General features: G+C 44.9%; 1 protein-coding gene across 1 annotated transcript in view; it reads right to left on the bottom strand.

Moving 5' to 3' along the window:
• Positions 1–20,533, bottom strand: part of SOX30 (SRY-box transcription factor 30) — a 620,328-nt gene that overhangs the window by 178,934 nt on the left and 420,861 nt on the right. Inside the window, exon 2 of the mRNA XM_086928803.1 lies at positions 12,306–12,545. Coding sequence (XP_086784929.1) covers positions 12,306–12,545 — 240 coding nt within the window. The remainder of the gene's footprint in view (positions 1–12,305; positions 12,546–20,533) is intronic.

Genomic DNA, 20,533 nt, shown 5'->3' with positions numbered 1-20,533 from the left:
GCCATAGCACGAAAACTGTCCAGATTGCAGCAATGGATTACAACCGCATAACTTTGGATGGAGGAGACACGACAGCCCTTATCCTTTGGGTCCTCTCTGCAGCATTTGACACATTCTCCCACACCATCCATATGCAACACTGTAGGAGGGTGGATACCTGAATATGTTTGCCCCCAACTTTTTGCCTGGTGTTTTGCTGGTTTTCCGACTTAGTTGACCTGGGGCCCTGCTATTCAGGGCCCAAGGCCTACTGCTCTCTCTGCAAAATGGATTCCATGTAACTTAGGTACATATCTAATTGGATACTGAGTCACCTTATCAGTCCCTGTACAGTGTACCTTAGGTACCCAGGGCATAGGTGTACCCAGGGCCTACCAGGGGCTGCAGCATGTATTATGCCACCCCTGGCTGGCCATCTAAATCTGACACAACTGGCTGCACGACAGCTGGGGCAAGGTGGTGTAATCATCCTTTGCTTTAGATATAGTATACCTATATCTAACCCTAAAATGGACACATATATTCCTATCAGTCACTCCTATGGCAGGCCTTATTAATCCTGAAGGCAGAGTGCTTGGAATTATGTGAGATGGTGCTCTGGCATGAGCTGAGCCCGTCTGCAGCTTGCGGAACCAAGTCCTAATAGCTGTTCTATGATAATGCGTACCATATACTCTTAAGTGCCTTATAATCCTCGCGGTTATTTGCCAACTTTGGTATCGCTTTATCAAAACATGTCGAGTAAGGTGTCATACGAATTGGAATACTAACCCCTCGCCAATTCTGGCAACGGGGTTAGCATTCCACCCTTCTAGAGGGACACAACATGTATGTAACTGTGAACCCCGGTTAAAGTTAACTCAAGCATCAGCATCACAAAGTGGATGCTGCCACCACAGACACAAGTCTGACCTCCTGCTGCTGGGAGTCCGTCCAGCGAGGAGAGCTTGGATAAAGGGTTTCCTGTCAGGGGCAGTGCTAGCACCATCCCAGACAGGGTTTTGTGTATCCCAGGTAGGCAGGGCTTTAGAGGAAGGTGACTGCAAGTGGCACTCCGGTGCTCACTGTGCATATGCCGGCTTGAACCAGTTCCAGGGGCACACCAGCCCCTGAGCTGGGGAAAGTCCGGACAGGGGAGAGGGGTGTAACCACCCCACTTCCTGGTCCCACCCATGGGCAGGACCTAGTCGCGTACCAGCCCCTTTCTTTAGAATAAAGGTAGGAGCGAGGACCCTTCCAAATTAGATCATCTTTGAATCCTGAAACTACTTTCTACGAAAGGAACTCAAGACTTCTTCTCAAGATTTCTCCCTTGTGACTAAGGAGTAGTCACCCTGCAGCAGCAGGCACCACCTAAGTATCTTGCGGTTTGCTGAAACGTCCTTCCTCCAGAACCAGACTGCCCAGCTCGACGAGACCCGGACTCCCTGCCCTCTCTGACCTCAACCTGCCTCTACAGCACAGCTGAGAATCGTAGGTGCGACGAGACCAGAGGACCCGGCGACCATCAGAACTAGCACAACACTGACCTAGCACGACCACCGAGGGACCCTCGAGTGGGTGCACTGGGGTAAGAGAAGCCCCAACCCCAAGCAGCACGAGCACCGAAGACCAGCCCCCCAGCATCCACCAGATCTGCGTGGGGCCCTTTTGCTTCTGTGTCGCTTGCCACATTGTCCGGTCACTTGCCCGTTGGCTAGTGACCCTCCAGACGACGTCCTACGTTTGTTTCACCGCTGGTCTAGCTCCTCTAGACTGGCCCTAGTCTCCTCCTGAAGGGGACCCTCCTCGGACCCTCCTGGTCCACTCAAGACGCCATTTTGTGTCGCCACGTGGGCTTGCCGTAGTCAAGGCTTGTTGCCTCCTTCACCGGATCCAGCATCGCCAGCAGCAGACATCCGACGTGGGACAGCTCGCAGACCTCCAGCCTGGTCGACATCAGCGCCCCTGGTCCGTGTCACCTCTTCGCCTGGCTGAGTGACCTCGTCCGGTGCCATCCTGGTGCCCACCTAATCACTGGCTAGTGATTCAGAACTTGGTCCCCTCTGCTTACAGGTACTCTTCTTCACTGATCCAGTCCTTGGATCAGCCCGGAACATCTTCACTGGTCGCCTGCCAGCAACTTCCACTTCAGGCTCCTGGTTCGTCAACGAGGATTCCCGACGACACTTGAACCCTATGCAGCCGCAGCCCCTGGGCTAGGTAAACCGAGTACCACGGTGCTCCAGCGTAGATCCACTCTCTAAGTGTCTAGATCCACTTTCGTTTTTGACCTACCTAGTCGGGTTCGCCCGAGAACACTAACTTTTGCATTTACTAGTATCCATAGACTTTGTCCCGCATTACGCGTGAGAGTTCCCACTCTGCACACGACGTCCCTAGGCCTCCTGCTTCTAATCTAAGGGTTCAGCATTGTAGGCCCAGCGTTTCTAAAGTCTCTGAGAGTAGTACTTACCTGCTAGTAATTTCGCATTCCACTTTTGTAGTATATGGTTTTCCGTGCCCCTCGGGCATTTGTGTAAATTGTGCGACTTTCAGTATTTTTTTAAGAGCTTTGTATTGTGCTTAGCACCCTGTCCTCATAAAGAGTCCAGGGTTGTTGTGTTCTAAATAAATATCCTTTTATTTTCATAACAACTTGTGTGGTGTCCTTTCACTTGGTGTTCAAGGGGTATATGTGATGGTATAACAGCTGGCTTAACACGCCCTCTAGAGTTTAGCCTAAAGACTGCTCTTGTCCATGCTACTAGGATAGCTGGTCTATAAGGTTGACTTACAACAAATCATCAATAAGGGTCGTTTGGACTGATACATAGTGATCACTAGAATAGTGAGCACTGCATATCAGGCCAACTTCTCACAAACACCTACATGACATCAGGATCCATGGATCTACTCCTTCCTGACTGAAAGGAGTCAGTCAGTCTGGCACGGTACACATCAGATTCCGAAGACCTCATCTTTACACATGGATTCTCCCTGAGCTCGACCCTCTTCAACACATACCTGATCCTTCTAGCCAGCATCATCTGCTCTCACAAAATCTTCTCATACACCAACAGCACATAACTAATTTCCACCCTCACACACAAGATGCCCAGTACAGAGATCAAGTTCAATGCCTGCATGACTGAACTCACCCACTGGATTAACACCAACTGTCTGAAGCTGAACACTGACACGACCAAAATTGTGATCTTCGGAAAGCGTATTTCACTGTGGGACTTCAACTGGTGACCAACAGGGCTATGACCAGCACCCACCCCCACTTCCCTCACTAAGTACCTCAGGATAGTCATCAACAGCTAACTTTACATGACCGCCCAAGTCAATGCCATCATCGCCTCATTCTTCCATACTATGATGATTCTGAGGAAGATTTTCAAATGCCTTCCAATATTTACCCAGAAAAAAGTCATGCACTGCCTTGTCACAAGCAAGCTGGACTAAGGGAATCCCCCCTATATATGCTAGGACTAGGATCAACAACAAAAAAGTCAATAGAAGACTGCATACCATTTAGAACATGTTAGCTAGAATCACTCTCAACTTCCCATACCAGGCTCACATCACACCACACCTTAAGGAGCTCCAATGGGTACTCAAACACATGCAGTACTTAGGTGGACAAAGTGGGACTGGGCCCTGGCAGCTCAGACTCTGCTGTGGTGGGGAACATTGCTCTAATATGCAGCAGCCGTCAGTATCTTTCATGGCTGGAATATTATTGGAATCTCAAAGTTGGGGAATATATGGGAAGGCAATAATGTGAAGGGATATCTCAAATATATTGTTCATTGGTTGTTAATACCCTGGATACATTAAAGGTGACACGGGAGGTAAGCTGTTTTGAACGCCAGTCACTCACAGGGATTTTAGTCTACCGTGCTCCAGGTTCTCGCCCCAAATTCCTAGCAAACATCAACAGCCTCTTAGAGAATGCTGCTGGGAAATCTAATTTCACTATTCTAGGCGACTTTAATTTACACCTAGAGGCCAAAACTGACACCGACACGAACTTACTCCTGGAAGACATGGCAGCCGCAGGACTTATCCAACTAGTCATGGCACCCACGCATACTGCAGGGCACACCCTTGACGGGATATTCAGTAACAACACAGACATTGCCTATTCCTCACAATTGCCCCTTACCTGGACTGACCACTCAGCGGTACTGTTCCACATTAATTTTAAATCACCCACGGTCCCTCCATCCAAACCCGTGGCACCAGTCACGTCCAGGAACTGGAGAAACATTAATATTCCCGAACTAGCGGCTACTCTTGCAACTGCATTAGACTCTTCTGACACCGATCCAGTCACATCCTCCAGTAACTATCTTACGCACCTTAATACTGCAATAAATTATCAGGCACCACTGAAAACAACCTATCCAAACCTTACCTCCCCGTCAGCACCTTGGTTCTCCGAAAACCTGCGCCTGCAGAGACAATTCTGCAGGAATTTAGAAAGAAACTGGCGCAAACATTACAACCCCACTGACCAAATCACATATAAAAACACGCTTACTAAATGCAAGCAGCAGCTAGCCACTGAGAAAAGCAGTTATTATGTTACCCAGATCACCTCAGCAGAAAATTCCACCAGAAAGCTCTTTCAGGTGGTCAACCATTTGGCCAACCCTCCCGCCCCACCTGAAAACACCTCACAAGAACTTTGCAATTCTCTGGCAGACTTTTTTACTGATAAAGTCACCTCCATATTCTCTGCATTCACCCCTCAAACCATACCCATGGTAAACACTTCTGTCCCTACCCCTTCCTCCATCACCCGATCTTTTCCACTTTTCCAGCCTGTCACACTTGAACAAATCTCCCATCTTAGTACAACCACCAAATCAGGCTCACCACTAGACCCATGCCCTCCCTCCATCCTCAACCTCATTCCTGAGGCAATTTCAGTGAGTTTTCTAACGCACTTCTAGGTAATATGCCCCTATGTGTTTGACAACTGATACTCAAATAATCAAAAGAGTAAAAGTTGTCCATGAGACATTAAGGCGCAAGGGAGTCCAAGCAGAAAATGCGCTAAAGGTAAAAAGGGTCTGATATATCTCAAGTTAAAGAAGGAGCTGTAAAAAATCCTGAAAAACAAACTGCAAGAAAAGCAGTATCTTACTTGACTAGATATTAACTGTCAAAGTAAGAGTAAAAATTGTCAAAAGTGAAGAATTTTTCTGTCAAAAACCAGAAAAATAGTGGAGCTGTGTAACCAGGGTCCTTCTCTGAAGGAGCCGGAAAGAACAACTGACCTAACTGTCACCCCTGGGGCATGATGGGATACAGGGGGTCATGAGTGCCTTAAAGGCACGGTGTCAGTTTGTTGCTATTCAGCTACAGGTTAGCTTTTCAGTCTTTTTAGACTGTGTGTATGCAATGCAGCCTGGAAGCTTCCTATGCTTCCAGTGAGTTATGAGAATTTCTACTGCTTTCTAAGCATTAAAACAGTTTCTAAACAATCTTTGGTGTTGTTTCTCATGTTTCTAATGCTTATTATTACATGTATGGTGGAAATTCTTCACAGCATATTTCAGCTCTGATGTTATTTTGGCTGCTATTGCATCTTTTTTATATATATATATTATTTATATATATATGTATATATATTCAACACAAATGCCCCAGCTTTCGAGAGGTCACACGCAATGCTCTGCCCTCCGGCAATGTTCAAAGCAGCCCGCTTTCCTGCTCCATATTATAATTAATTAGCCAACGCGTTTCACGGCACACTCGCCGCTTCTTCATGGGCTGCGGCGTCAAAGCACATTAACTCACCACTGATTGGTTGAAGCTTTTATTGCATGCTCGCACTGGATTGGCGTTTGGTTAGAGTGTGATGTGCATGCTGGACCTTAGAGTCCGTTCAGCGATCAGTTCGTGCCTTGTCCTGGTTTCCGCAATGTTTTTAACCTTTGAGTAAGGTAAAAGCTCTCTGGCGGGTTTCGTTGTTGCTAGAGCAAGGTGCTGTTTGTGTTGGAAAAGTTCCTCACAAATTGCATCTCCCAACAGGCTCTCCATTCGCCACCCGCTGGGGACGGTGTTCCTCTCCGCGGCAGGACGGCCGCGCATAACATTCAACACAAATGCCCCAGCTTTCGAGAGGTCACACGCAATGCTCTGCCCTCCGGCAATGTTCAAAGCAGCCCGCTTTCCTGCTCCATATTATAATTAATTAGCCAACGCGTTTCACGGCACACTCGCCGCTTCTTCATGGGCTGCGGCGTCAAAGCACATTAACTCACCACTGATTGGTTGAAGCTTTTATTGCATGCTCGCACTGGTTTGGCGTTTGGTTAGAGTGTGATGTGCATGCTGGACCTTAGAGTCCGTTCAGCGATCAGTTCGTGCCTTGTCCTGGTTTCCGCAATGTTTTTAACCTTTGAGTAAGGTAGAAGCTCTCTGGCGGGTTTCGTTGTTGCTAGAGCAAGGTGCTGTTTGTGTTGGAAAAGTTCCTCACAAATTGCATCTCCCAACAGGCTCTCCATTCGCCACCCGCTGGGGACGGTGCTCCTCTCCGCGGCAGGACGGCCGCGCATAACATTCAACACAAATGCCCCAGCTTTCGAGAGGTCACACGCAATGCTCTGCCCTCCGGCAATGTTCAAAGCAGCCCGCTTTCCTGCTCCATATTATAATTAATTAGCCAACGCGTTTCACGGCACACTCGCCGCTTCTTCATGGGCTGCGGCGTCAAAGCACATTAACTCACCACTGATTGGTTGAAGCTTTTATTGCATGCTCGCACTGGATTGGCGTTTGGTTAGAGTGTGATGTGCATGCTGGACCTTAGAGTCCGTTCAGCGATCAGTTCGTGCCTTGTCCTGGTTTCCGCAATGTTTTTAACCTTTGAGTAAGGTAGAAGCTCTCTGGCGGGTTTCGTTGTTGCTAGAGCAAGGTGCTGTTTGTGTTGGAAAAGTTCCTCACAAATTGCATCTCCCAACAGGCTCTCCATTCGCCACCCGCTGGGGACGGTGCTCCTCTCCGCGGCAGGACGGCCGCGCATAACATTCAACACAAATGCCCCAGCTTTCGAGAGGTCACACGCAATGCTCTGCCCTCCTGCAATGTTCAAATCAGCCCGCTTTCCTGCTCCATATTATAATTAATTAGCCAACGCGTTTCACGGCACACTCGCCGCTTCTTCATGGGCTGCGGCGTCAAAGCACATTAACTCACCACTGATTGGTTGAAGCTTTTATTGCATGCTCGCACTGGATTGGCGTTTGGTTAGAGTGTGATGTGCATGCTGGACCTTAGAGTCCGTTCAGCGATCAGTTCGTGCCTTGTCCTGGTTTCCGCAATGTTTTTAACCTTTGAGTAAGGTAGAAGCTCTCTGGCGGGTTTCGTTGTTGCTAGAGCAAGGTGCTGTTTGTGTTGGAAAAGTTCCTCACAAATTGCATCTCCCAACAGGCTCTCCATTCGCCACCCGCTGGGGACGGTGCTCCTCTCCGCGGCAGGACGGCCGCGCATAACATTCAACACAAATGCCCCAGCTTTCGAGAGGTCACACGCAATGCTCTGCCCTCCGGCAATGTTCAAAGCAGCCCGCTTTCCTGCTCCATATTATAATTAATTAGCCAACGCGTTTCACGGCACACTCGCCGCTTCTTCATGGGCTGCGGCGTCAAAGCACATTAACTCACCACTGATTGGTTGAAGCTTTTATTGCATGCTCGCACTGGATTGGCGTTTGGTTAGAGTGTGATGTGCATGCTGGACCTTAGAGTCCGTTCAGCGATCAGTTCGTGCCTTGTCCTGGTTTCCGCAATGTTTTTAACCTTTGAGTAAGGTAGAAGCTCTCTGGCGGGTTTCGTTGTTGCTAGAGCAAGGTGCTGTTTGTGTTGGAAAAGTTCCTCACAAATTGCAGTTGAAGGGTATGAAGACTTCTTTTTTGAAGATGTATGAACCTTCTTGGAGCCCTTCTTCACCGGTGATCTTCCTCTTGAAGCCCTGTGAGCCAGGCCATAAATGCGAATCCTCTCCCTGTCTTTGAGAGTTCTTCCAGACAGGTGCTCACAATGAGGACAGGTGCCTGGATCATGATCTTCAGGCAGACACAGGATACAGACGTCGTGGTTGTCTGATTTTGCCTTCTTGTTGCCACAAGAAGGACATTTGTCTAAGAGTGAAGGCATTCTCAGAAGAAAATGTTCACTAAACTGAATGGAAAAAGCAGTATCTTACTTGACTAGATATTAACTGTCAAAGTAAGAGTAAAAATTGTCAAAAGTGAAGAATTTTTCTGTCAAAAACCAGAAAAATAGTGGAGCTGTGTAACCAGGGTCCTTCTCTGAAGGAGCCGGAAAGAACAACTGACCTAACTGTCACCCCTGGGGCATGATGGGATACAGGGGGTCATGAGTGCCTTAAAGGCACGGTGTCAGTTTGTTGCTATTCAGCTACAGGTTAGCTTTTCAGTCTTTTTAGACTGTGTGTATGCAATGCAGCCTGGAAGCTTCCTATGCTTCCAGTGAGTTATGAGAATTTCTACTGCTTTCTAAGCATTAAAACAGTTTCTAAACAATCTTTGGTGTTGTTTCTCATGTTTCTAATGCTTATTATTACATGTATGGTGGAAATTCTTCACAGCATATTTCAGCTCTGATGTTATTTTGGCTGCTATTGCATCTTTTTTATATATATATATTATTTATATATATATGTATATATATGTGGGCACATATAATATAGTGTTTCCGGGGTCCCGCACATGGGCGGGAATATTCTAATGCTTATGACTATTGATGAGGATCCCCTGGAAGAGAACTAATTGTATTTCTCTCACATTGCAGTCACTTCACAAAAATATGTCATGGAACAGTAAAACATGAGAAAAGGGAAAGGGAATTCCCAAAAGTACAGTTTAAGATATAAAATGACTAATGAACAGTTAAATTCAAGAAAAAAGGGTAGAGAAGATTGGTTTTGTAAATTCACAGCGGAGTGCAGAGAACTGAATTGGAGACTAGCTGCACAGAGCCATGCCTCACGGGAACCTGAATTTGTTCTTTTATAAGAAGATTTTTCTCTTGTATAAAAGTGTTCTGGGAACCCATATGGAGGCAGAGATATTCAGTGTTCACAAATATCAATCACCAAGGATCTTATGACAATACATCTCTGTGGTGTTCTACTACTCTGAGAGGTACTTTGAGGGTGTTCCCTCACTGTAATGTCAGGCATGGGAAAGAGTAGAGAGGAGTCATTGTAATGTGTATGACATTCTCTGATTTTGACCTTTTGCCCATTATGAAAGCAACTTCGTTTGTAGGGTCTCATCATCGGTGTGCCTCCTGGTTAAATGCCAGTGAAGGGAAGGCTTCTAATTTTCTCTTATGCAATGGTTAGGTCGTCTCATGGGTACACATACTATACCAGTTTAAGTGAACATCCACATTCGGCAAATCCACTGCAACACTGCTGACTTCATCTGAAATCAAGAATCTGTCTTTTCAGACTCTAATGGAAGTCTTGCCTCTTATCTCTTGATTGGGTCTACCAAAGTACATCTCATATCCTGGAACTTAGCTGGTCTCAGATCTAAAATACCCTTTCCAGGCTGGAATACTGGAATGGATAAACATGAATTTGTAGGTTCCAAGAAACCTGGTTGCAGGACCCCATTCATACACTGGGATGTCTTAATTTCTTTGTTCCTGCTATCCTGAGTCCAAGGGGCATGACTGCCGGGTTTCTGGTTATTTGGATATGTGCCACACTAAATTCTAAAATCCAACAGCTTAAATCTGATTCTCCTGACATCTTAGGTATTCAGCTGGATGTTGGTAGCAACTATCAATTAACCATATTTAATATTAATGTAATGAGGGCCAGGAATGGGTGAGCCTCATGCACTGGAGAATTTTCTTAATCAACACTCCCGCCAACACTTTCTCATTTTAGCTGGTGATTTTAACCTCACATTTGAGCCACTTGATGCTGAGGATGCCCATCTAACTGAGGATGAGGATGCGGCTCGGGCAAGTCCGCTTCTGGATATTCCACCAATCCGTAGCTGGACTCCTGTGGCGGTTGCCTTAGAACGGGGGTGGCAGGGCAGGGGGAGGGAGGAAAGGGATTACAAAAAAATAAAAATATTAAAAAAAATTAACTTACCTTTCCCTTCGCCGCCGCACATTTCTCCTCCGTCCTCTTCCTCATGATCTGCAAGAAGCACTGGAAGCACTCAGGCTTCTGGACTCTCCCAGCCAATCAAGACGCTGCAGCAGCGTTGTGCTTGGTCAGAGTGTCCTGTTTGGATGCTTAGGTAGTGCCTGGGGAGGCTGAACATGTTCTCCATGGGGTTGCCCAATGGAGAACATGCCAAGTGCGCATGACAATTTGGCCAACCCAACCGTTATGCTGACCTAGAGAAGTGCAAACCACTCATCACTCTGCTTGGCATCACAGAGCCCAGCCACACTCTCACCTGGCTCCGAGCACCACATTGAAAAATAAAATGCTAACAATATTTTGAAACCTTAATTTTCTTTTTCCTTTGTGCAGTGCTGAATTAGCAGTGTGGCGGCGTTTTTCCGCCTTAGCGGAGTAGCCGTCACTGCTGGACTCGTTCAGTGGTTTACCTAGAACCAGTTACAATTAAGCATGGCTTGAAGATTTTAAATGGCCACACCAAATCAGATCTAAAGGGTACTCATACATTTAACAAATCTATCCACACAAGTCGTATAGATGACATACTTGTTGACCTGGGATTATGGCCAGCAGTCGACAAGTCAGTGTTAGATAGAACTGAGAGCGACCACAACCCTCTATCTGCCATTTTACATCTTCTAGATAATTTGTCAACACAAATATTAATTAACTGACTACTTTTTAGATAATGCTTGTATAGTTTTAAAGATTTTAACTCTGGAATTTATTTTCTTGATGCTGTAATATGAATGTTTTAAAAATGTTATGTTTTTATAATGGTCTACTTTTATGGCCCTGATGGCCAAAATAAAGTAATTTGAATTGAATGGACTTTGGCAAATTTCAACATGGACCACGATAGACACCTGTTATGCCTCTTTAAAAATGCTGATGCAGAGGCAGCCTTCATAGTGGTGGCGAGCAAACTTTCATTAGGATTTAACAGATACACATAAGTCCTCCACATACTACAGGTCCTAGAGTATGCTATTGTAAAAGTCACATTAGTTGACTTAAGAGGACGCACGCTAGTTGTTTCCTCCTTTTTGCTATTGGCGGAAAACAAGTCATATTATTTGGCACAGGAGTGGAGCAATACAGTAATCTAAAAAACCCAGAGCTGTGCATTATGGGCGTGTGTTCCCTTTCTATTTTTGGAGGGGTTGCTTAACTGGGCGAATCCTCATGAAATCCTGAACAACACCTATTTCTAAAAGTAGTTTAATTTCCAAATCTGAATTGTCTATTGTTTTTTTAAAATCCAAATATATTTTGTAATATCCCCTCAGTGGTGTAGCGCGGCACTTTGCCGCCGGCGGCCTCGCTGAAGAGTAGGGGGGGGTTGCTGGAGATGAATTCTGCATTTGCCACCCCTCAAAATGCTCAATGCGTTCTTAAACAAATGGGTGAATTATGCAACCATTAACATTTTCTGTAACTTAGGGCCAGATAAACAAAAGGATTTGCAAAATCACTGGGCTTTCAACGGCAAAATCCCTTTCTGTAATGTACAAAACCCATTTTGCAAGTCGAAAAACTTTTTCCTGGCTTGTAAAATGAGATCTGTGGTACATTAGAAATCGCAATTTGGAAGCAGCATTGCAAACAAATGTGTGACTTGGTAACTCACAAACCACAGATCAGTTACCCATTCCTAAGAGAAGTTGTTAACTGAAAAGGGGGTTAAGCCTCTTGGGGAGTAGGTGTTCCTACAAGAAATCCGAACAGCTTAAAAAAACGTTTTCTGTTTTGGAATGTAATCACAGGGATGCTGACTTGCAGGCCCTTGAAGCTCAACTAATTTGTGGTTCTTGCCATATGCAGGGGGTCGCAAATTGATACCTGCCGAATAAATATTAATGAAGCAAGTCGTTCTGCTACCTGTGATTCATTAAATTGTGGGCAACCCATTAGTACATAGGCTGTTTCGCAAAAGCATATTCAGTTTCAAAAAGTCAACGCACAATCTGTGCCAATTGTTTGCAAATGCTATCTTTGTATATCAAGCCCTTGATCCTTAATGAGGGGTTGAGGGCAATCAAAAGCCAGCACCTGAAATATATACACCTTTTATAAATGTGATTCTTCTTGCCCTGGTCAAATCAAACTTTTCTGTCCTAAATTCTTACCAGGAAACTCCTCTCTGTGCTTGTCTTTGATCTTCTGAGCTTCATCGTAATAAGGTTTCTTCTGATCTTCGCTCAACTTGTTCCACTCCAGCCCAAGCTGAACACTGATCTCTGCATTGTTGGCGGCTGGATTGGCTTTGGCAAGTGCTGGACGGTGAATACGAGCCCAAACCATGAATGCATTCATTGGACGCTTCACATGCCCATTTCGATCCTTGCTGAATGGGGTATCGGGCATCCCTGCACCAAAGTCAACAAACAAAGAATTAGAGTTTAGGAGCTGATCAAGTTATCCCAGAGGCCTCACAAACCAATCACTACATCCCATGGACACACATCACCAGCTAATGATGTAGTAATGATGGAAACAAAATTCAAACTGATTATTCAATCCAACAGAAACAGCACCTCACAATGACTCAACATCAATTTATGATTTTCTTTGCACAAATACAGATATGAAACTGAGTGGTATAAGACCACTTTGACAAGGTTTTCCGTTTAAAGCACAGCGGTTTGCACCACCGACCAACCTATTAGAATTTGATATACTGGACCTAAATGGCTGGGCCAATACTACTGGCAGACCCAGTCAACAGAATGTTTTCTAATTAATTTATAAGTGCACAAAACTGTTTCTGATGTTTGGTCTAGCAGATTTTGTGACTAAGGAAAAATTACTTTAATCCTAGTTCTCTTGTAATGGGTAATTTCTTTGAATCTATAAAGAGAAGAGCACATGTGGGAGCCTGAAAACACTTTTATAAACCATTTTCCTCCTGAAACCCAGAATAACAAACATGCCACAGGGAAAATGCTGAAAACTCCATGACTTCACTACGTGGCTAAGGAGGCAGAGTCATGAGTTTTTAGGGGATGGTGTCTCATGGTGCAGAGCCAAAAGGAACACGAGGGAGGAGACAAGCCGTGCAAGAGGGGTAGTGGCGACCAATAGATATCTAGAAAGAGGAGTTAATTCCTATAACAGCCATGGAGGAATAACTCAATTGAGGATGCAGAATGGGGCCCGCTTAGTTTTAGGAAAGTGTGGGAAAGGTAGAGTGAGGATGAAGGATGGACAATGGCAACAGGACTAATCCTTATCTGAGAAATCTCTGTATTTAAAATGACTGAATTCCTTACCCACTTTCGGAGAGAGTAACCTCTGGGTCTAACTGTACTGTTGGAAGAGAGACCAGAGACTGAAATGGAGAATTTAACTCTTTAAAACTGGCGATATAACGCTTAATAACTGGAATAACCGTTTAAACAGGACTCTATGTTCAATACACAAAATTTAATTTTGAATACATTTAAAAGTGTGTTGGGTTACTCCTGGAAAGGGGCTTTGGATAAATACTTACTTGACATACTGAATAAACTTGTATTCAAATGGAAAACACGTTGTGCACCAAGTGATTCCTTACACCTTTATTTATCCTTATGGCAGCAAGTTGGATCTCCTCGTCTGACGTTGACCGCCAGATATTGTTCATTCATTAGCTAAATAGATGGGAGTCTTGTTGCAGTGGGCCTTGTAATTGATGAGCTGACCTTGAATAGGATCTGGGTTTGCAGGAGGATCCAGTGTAGATCTATTAGCGCAAGGGTAAAACAGTCAGATTTCTTCATGAACCATCTGCTGCGTAAAGAGTGCATTTGAAGGCTGATACGAAGGTCTAGGTGTGAGAGTGTGAATGGTATATGTAGCGGTGTTTCAGAGATACATGATGATGAGCAACTTATCTTGGCAGCACGGGTCCTGCTCTAGGTCCTTCAGGTCCAACATGTGTTTTATTGTCTTGCTCACTCTTAGCCTGTGATATCCGGGTGCGAGACACCCTGAGGCTAGACCTTAAACATCTATGTATACTTGGAATATGCAGTGATGTTACTTCCCACACAGATGGATGCTGGGAAATTCAGTGATGTTACGTTTTGTTGAGAGTGATGCTGGAAAGGCCAGATGTCTTCTTGTTGGGATGGGTGATGGGAAATTAAGTCTATTTCCCTTTTAAAGATGGGTTTGGTAGGAAACAAGTGTTTGCCATATTTACAGAAAAAAACATTTGGATGAAAACAACATAATAAACCGTACACTAAAGGAAAAACTACAGAAACCCGCAGCATCTAAAAGGCTGATTACTGACTGGACCAGCATAATACTGTATCTTTAAGAATTCAAGAAGCTGCCAGCCTTCCCATCAAACAGTGGAGGGTCATTAAGGCAGTTCATTTTGGACAAGTACAATAGAAGGATTGCTACTCCTTAATCATTCCCATACACCCCTCTAGAACAGGAAGGTCACAGGATTGTTCTTTATAGATTTGGAAAGATTATCCATTACAGATAACTAGGATTAGAGTTAAGTACGTTTTCCTTTTCTGTCATGGGATTCTCTTTGAAATCCGTGACCAGCAGAATCGAGGGGCCATGAAAGAAAGCTAGAAGCAATATTTTCTGATTAAATTGGAAAATCAGAAATTACTTTTGCTGTAAGAAACCAAATAAGGATATTCTGAAGAACGTGCATGAAGCTCACTCATACATTTGGAAGATGTAACTACCAATAGAACGGCTACTTTCCATGTATGATGGTGAAGATCTGCTTTGTGCAAAGGTTCAAATGGAGAGCCTATCAATTTGGAGAGAACAATAGTCAGTTTCCAGAGCGCATTGGTTGACTTCATAGAGGAAATAACTTTCCTCAGGCCTTCTAGAAAATTCCTTCTAGACAAGGCCTGAGGAAAGTTTAGTCATTGCCACAGTAAAGAATGATGTTTAAGAAGGAGGTTTTCTGTCAACAGTGATGACAATCACATGCACTGGAACAGAAGAGAACTGAATATGCTTTTGCCAAGTAAAGGGAAGAGATAGTACCATCTGTTCTTGACACGTTCTTGGATCCATATTGGACGTGACTTTATTTTACCAACTCAAGAGCCAGGTGGTCAATTTAAGCCAGTTCAAGCTGGGATGTAGAATCTTGCTTGACAACCTGAAATGCAGCTAAGGTCTGCACAGAAGCCTCTTGTGAGGTTGAAGTGACAGATGAAATGGGTCCTGATATCGCAGCTGCCTGGGTTGGTCTGGAGCAATAAGGACTATTCTAATTTCATCCTGCATCACACTGGAGTGGCGTGGTGAGCAAAAGAACGATGGATTAAACCCAGATCCTTGTGACTGCGGGTGAATGTTTGCATTGCTCAGCACTCCATCCATCATTTGCTCCTTTTGCTTTTGTTGTCCTAAGTGGGAAAGGTATACCCAGACATGGGTCCCATGCCTATAGCACCATTGGATTCAAGGTAGCCTGGCTGATGAGGGGTGATGCCTCATAACAGGTTCAAGGGTGTTTGTTTCCGGTCTAGGGAGGACCTGGCTTGGCAGCTCCAGCTTGACTGTTCCCATGAGGAACAGGGTCAAGACTGTTTTGAATATGAGTGGGTTCAAACTGGGGTGGCGTGGTGAGCAAAAGAACGATGGATTAAACCCAGATCCTTGTGACTGGGGTGAATATTTGCATTAATCAGCATTCCGTCCATCATTTGTACCTTTAGATTCTGTCTTCCTAGGTGGAAAGGGTATGTACAGACATGGGTCCCGTCCTCACTGTGCCACTGGATTCAAGTTAGCCTGGCTGATAAGGGGTGATGCCAAGAAACTGCTCCCAGGATGCTTGTTTCCATTCCAGTGAGGACCCGGCTTGGCCGTTCCATCCGGACTGTTCCTATGAGGAACAGGGTCAAGACTGATTTGCATATGCCCGGGTCCAAATTGGGGTGGTGTGGTGAGCAAAAGAATGATGGATTAAACCCAGATCCTTGTGACTGGGGGTAAATGTTTGCATTGTTCAGCGTTCCGTCCATCATTTGTTCCTTTTGCATTTTTTGCCGTAAGTGGGAAGGGTATGCCCAGACGTCGGTCCCATGCTCACTGCACTACTGGATTCAAGCTAGCCTGGCTGATGAGGGGTGATGTCTCAAAACCGGCCAAGGTTGCTTACTTCAGGTACACAGAGGACCTGGCTTGGCAGTTTGGGCTCGACTGTCCCCATGAGGAACAGGGTCAAGACTGTTTTGCATATGGCTGGGTCCTGGGGTGGCATGGCGAGTAAAAGAACGATGGATTAAACCCAGATCCTTGCGACTGGGGGTGAATGTTTACATTGTTCAGCATTCTATCCAGCATTGTTCTTTTTGCTTTTGACACCCTAAGTGGGAATGGCATGCCCAGACATGGTTCTGGTGCTTACTGTGCCACTGGATTCAAGCTAGCTTGGCTGATGAGCGATGATGCCCCGAAACCAGTCCCAGGATGCTTGTTTCTGGTCCAGGGACGACCTGGCCTGGCAGTTCGGGCTGGACTATTCCCATGGGGAATATGGTATAGACTAATTTGCATATGGCTGGGCCCAAACTGGGGTGGTGTTGTGAGCAAAAGAACAATAGATTAAACTCAGATGCTTGTGAATGGGGTTGAATGTTTGCATTGTTCAGCATTCCGTCCATCATTTGTTCCTTTTGCATTTCTTGCCATAAGTGAGAATGGTATGCCAAGACATGGGTCCCCTGCTCATGCGTCACTGGATTCAAGCTAGCTTGGGTGATGAGTGGCGATGCCCCAAAAATTGTCCCAGGATGCTTGTTTCCAGTCCAGGGAGGACCTGGATTGGCAGTTTGGCTGGACTGTTCCCATGAGGAACAGGCTAAAGACTGATTTACATATGGCTGGGTCCAAACTGGGTGGCATGGTGAGCAAAAGAACCATGTACTAAATCCAGATCCTTGTGACTGGGAGTGAATGTTTGCATTGTTTAGCATTCTGTCCATCATTTGTTTCTTCTGCTTTCATCAATTTCAGAATCAAGGCAACTAGAGGAAAGGCATTGTTGGGTGTTAGCCAGTAATCAGGTCAAAAGAGCAATCTCTTTTGATCCGATCTCTGGAAAACGGAATGTAATGGCTTTATTTCCTCAAGACCAAAAAGCCTATTTTGAATCTTCGCTAGGCAAAAAAGCTGTCTTGAAGAAAGTCATCATTTAGCACCCACTCATGGTCTTCTAAAAGACAGTTTATCAAAATTGGCAATCACGAGAAAGCAGGGCACACTCTAGCCATGTAATTTCACCAGTTACTTGAAATCATAAAGTCTTAGTGCTTTCAGGTGGAAGGAGTAGCTGCCAATCATTCCTCAGCACGTAAGACTCCCATATAGTTTGATAATGGTTCCTCGAAGTCATCCAAAAATAAATCACAGTGTAATTCACGGAGTATTCTGGAATTTTCTTTTATTATTCCTTCATTCTAGCCGACACGTGTTTCGACATTGCTGATGTCCTCAGGACTAGAGAACCATCTAATATAAATTACTATACAATAATTATGTTACATGTATTGCTAAATCTGATCTCAAAACAACAAGGAAAGAGAAACAGAAGACCCTTCCAATCACGTGCTTAGTGAGTGAAACTCATCTTAAAGAAAGAGCGAAAGCAAGACAAATAAACCACAAAACCTAATGTGTCGCAATAACCAGATTCATCTCTGTATAGTGAAGACAATATCCACCAGTCATGCATGTGATTATAAAATAAAAGCAACTTCTATACAATTGTTCAGTGATTCCCTACATATATAACTTCCTCATAATAATTCAAAATCCCATGAAAAACCTGTGTTTGTGGCGCAAAGCGGACCAACTAACCATGCAAGTAAATGTGAATTTTGCCAGCATAGTACCACACTCACCTTCTTTGTAAGTATGTAACTCAGTTTCCAAAAGCAACAGTGTAGAAACACTATGGCCCCCTTGCAACCGGACGGAAAAGGGTTCTCTATGGTGGCGGTGTCTATCAGACCCCGCCAGCCATATTAGTATGGGCATTTTCCAATGCCTTGCCACAGAAAGGCATGCAGAGTCTGATTTGGGGGCCCGTTGCGGGCCCCCAGGGGGATGGGGTTGCACATTGGGGGTACCTATGATACCCCCCCAGCATTTCAAAGAACAACGTGGCAGGCACCGCGCGGTGCCTGTCACGTTGTGCTTTGACATGCAATACATGTATTTTTACCATTGCGCGGGTGGTGCTTTCAGCACCGCCCGCCACAATGTTAAAAATACAGGATGCGCCCGTCACTGTGGCGGGCGCATCCTAATTTTCCCCACAGGAGCCCCGCCCTTATGGCGGGCGGTCCCTTCCCACGATGGGATGGCGGGCGGGGAAAGTCCGCCCGCCATCCTATTGGGGGCCTACTTGTTTATATGAAATTCGAAAAAGACAAATTGCAACCTAACTATAATAATACAAATCATGTTTCTAATGAACTTGAAATTCACAGAAGCTATTGAGGACTTACCATTTAGTATTATCTAAAGAGAACCAAAATTCATATTACTTTACGCTACACCCAAGAGATCTGAAATAAAACCATATACAAACTTTGTTAAAATCAATTATGCCCCAAGGCATAACTTCTTCCATAACATCAAATTCATGTCTTCCATATAGGAGACTCCTTTCCTTAATACCTTATAGAAAAAAGTAGTCCGATTCCTCACAAGTATATGGCCTTCTGCATGAGCACCATCCTTCTTGGGTAATTCATTTCAATTCAATGTTAGACCACAGACTACCACCGGAACTCCAGATCACTACGTCGGCACATTTAAGACTAATTGTGTGACATCTTAGAATAGTGATTCTTTTCAATAGGCAGTGCTGTACCTGTGTTTGATTTCAATACCTACATGCAACTATCCCATGAGTATCATCTATGTGCATATATGCCCCTCTAATTATATTACTCCTCCTTATGATTAAAGCGCTTTACAACAAAATTGCATCCTAAATTAATATGAAATTCAAATTTAGACTTGGGATGTTCCCTATTTTCACATCTCTGATGACCCACCAACTCATCCTTAGTGATTTTTTAGAACAACCTCAATCAAGCAATCTCAAAAGAAAAAAACGAGACTGTCAACCTTTTTATGATCCTAATTGTTTTGTGATGCAATCATATTATACCATAATTATTCATCTTCCAAGAAATATTATAACTCAGGACATGCGTTCAACCCTTTCTCAACAGCTCTCAATTTTATTATCCATAGCCCGACATAGATGTAATTTTCGATTACCCTCCTCATGGTTAGCTCCTACTGCATCAATCACATGAAATTTGAAACTGAAATGTGAGATTCCAGTATGACATGATACTATGTTTCTTTTTGGACGACTGGAAAATATCAGTACTTGGGGGACCATTATTTAATTATTTCGGAGTTTTCCAAAAGACGCTTGCTGTGCTCAACTTTTTTCCAATGCTGTAGACCTAAAAGACGAACACCCATCAGAAAGCAGTTTTTAGTCGGAGCCCACTGCAAAATAACCTGAGCCTTTCTTGATTGAACTCTCAATTTTGACCCTCCTTGATTGGTCATATATTACATTGTTATTGTACTGTTGATTGATGGAGGATCGAGGACAATGATTTGAGCGGCAGACCCTGATGCAGAGGTCTAGCCCGGGAGCAGGGTTCAATTTCCCACCTCGGCGGGTCTTGGGCTCAAAAATTCCACGGACCTGATAATTATTGCCTCGGTGCCTATTCCAATCATGGAGTCCCACTCTGCAACTCTGGGCAATAGCTTGCTTAATATCCACAACGGCCCCCACAACGCTAAGGATGCCAGGCCACCACCTTGGGGGTGCCCAGGAGTGGACGCCTCACAGGGAAAGCCAGGATGGGTTCCACAGCGGCATTCGTACAAGCGCCTTGAGACCCTTGCGGGTGAGTAGTGCGCTATACAAGTAACAATTTACATTTTTACGCTGATATTGAAGAAAGTTAATAATTCCGGGCCAGATGTACAAGGCTTAATTCCAGCATGTTGATGCCGTTTCTCAGTCAAAGACTTCATGCCCTGTGATGAGAGCTCTCCCATATCACATATTCCTATTGAGGTAATTAGTGTGTTAAAGATTAGACTGCAAACGTCAACATTATCGGCGCCATCTTGCCCCTTTCGAGCCCATTCGTGCGCGTAAGCGGCAGCCATTTTGAGCACCATGGCCTCCCTGCCCCTCGCTGATAGCCAACGCGTCTCTCTCTCTCTCTCCTAACCTCGCAAGCATCCCCCGCACGCTGACAAACCCCCGCTCTCTCATGCCTTGGGTCATAAACCCCTCTTCAGCGCAGCTCCGCCACAGAATCCCATCCTG

Source organism: Lissotriton vulgaris, chromosome 7 (genome assembly GCF_964263255.1).
Source record: "Lissotriton vulgaris chromosome 7, aLisVul1.2, whole genome shotgun sequence".
In the NCBI taxonomy this organism is placed as follows: Eukaryota; Metazoa; Chordata; class Amphibia; order Caudata; family Salamandridae; genus Lissotriton; species Lissotriton vulgaris.
Note: the sequence above shows the minus strand (reverse complement) of the source record. Positions and strands in the feature narration are given on the sequence as shown.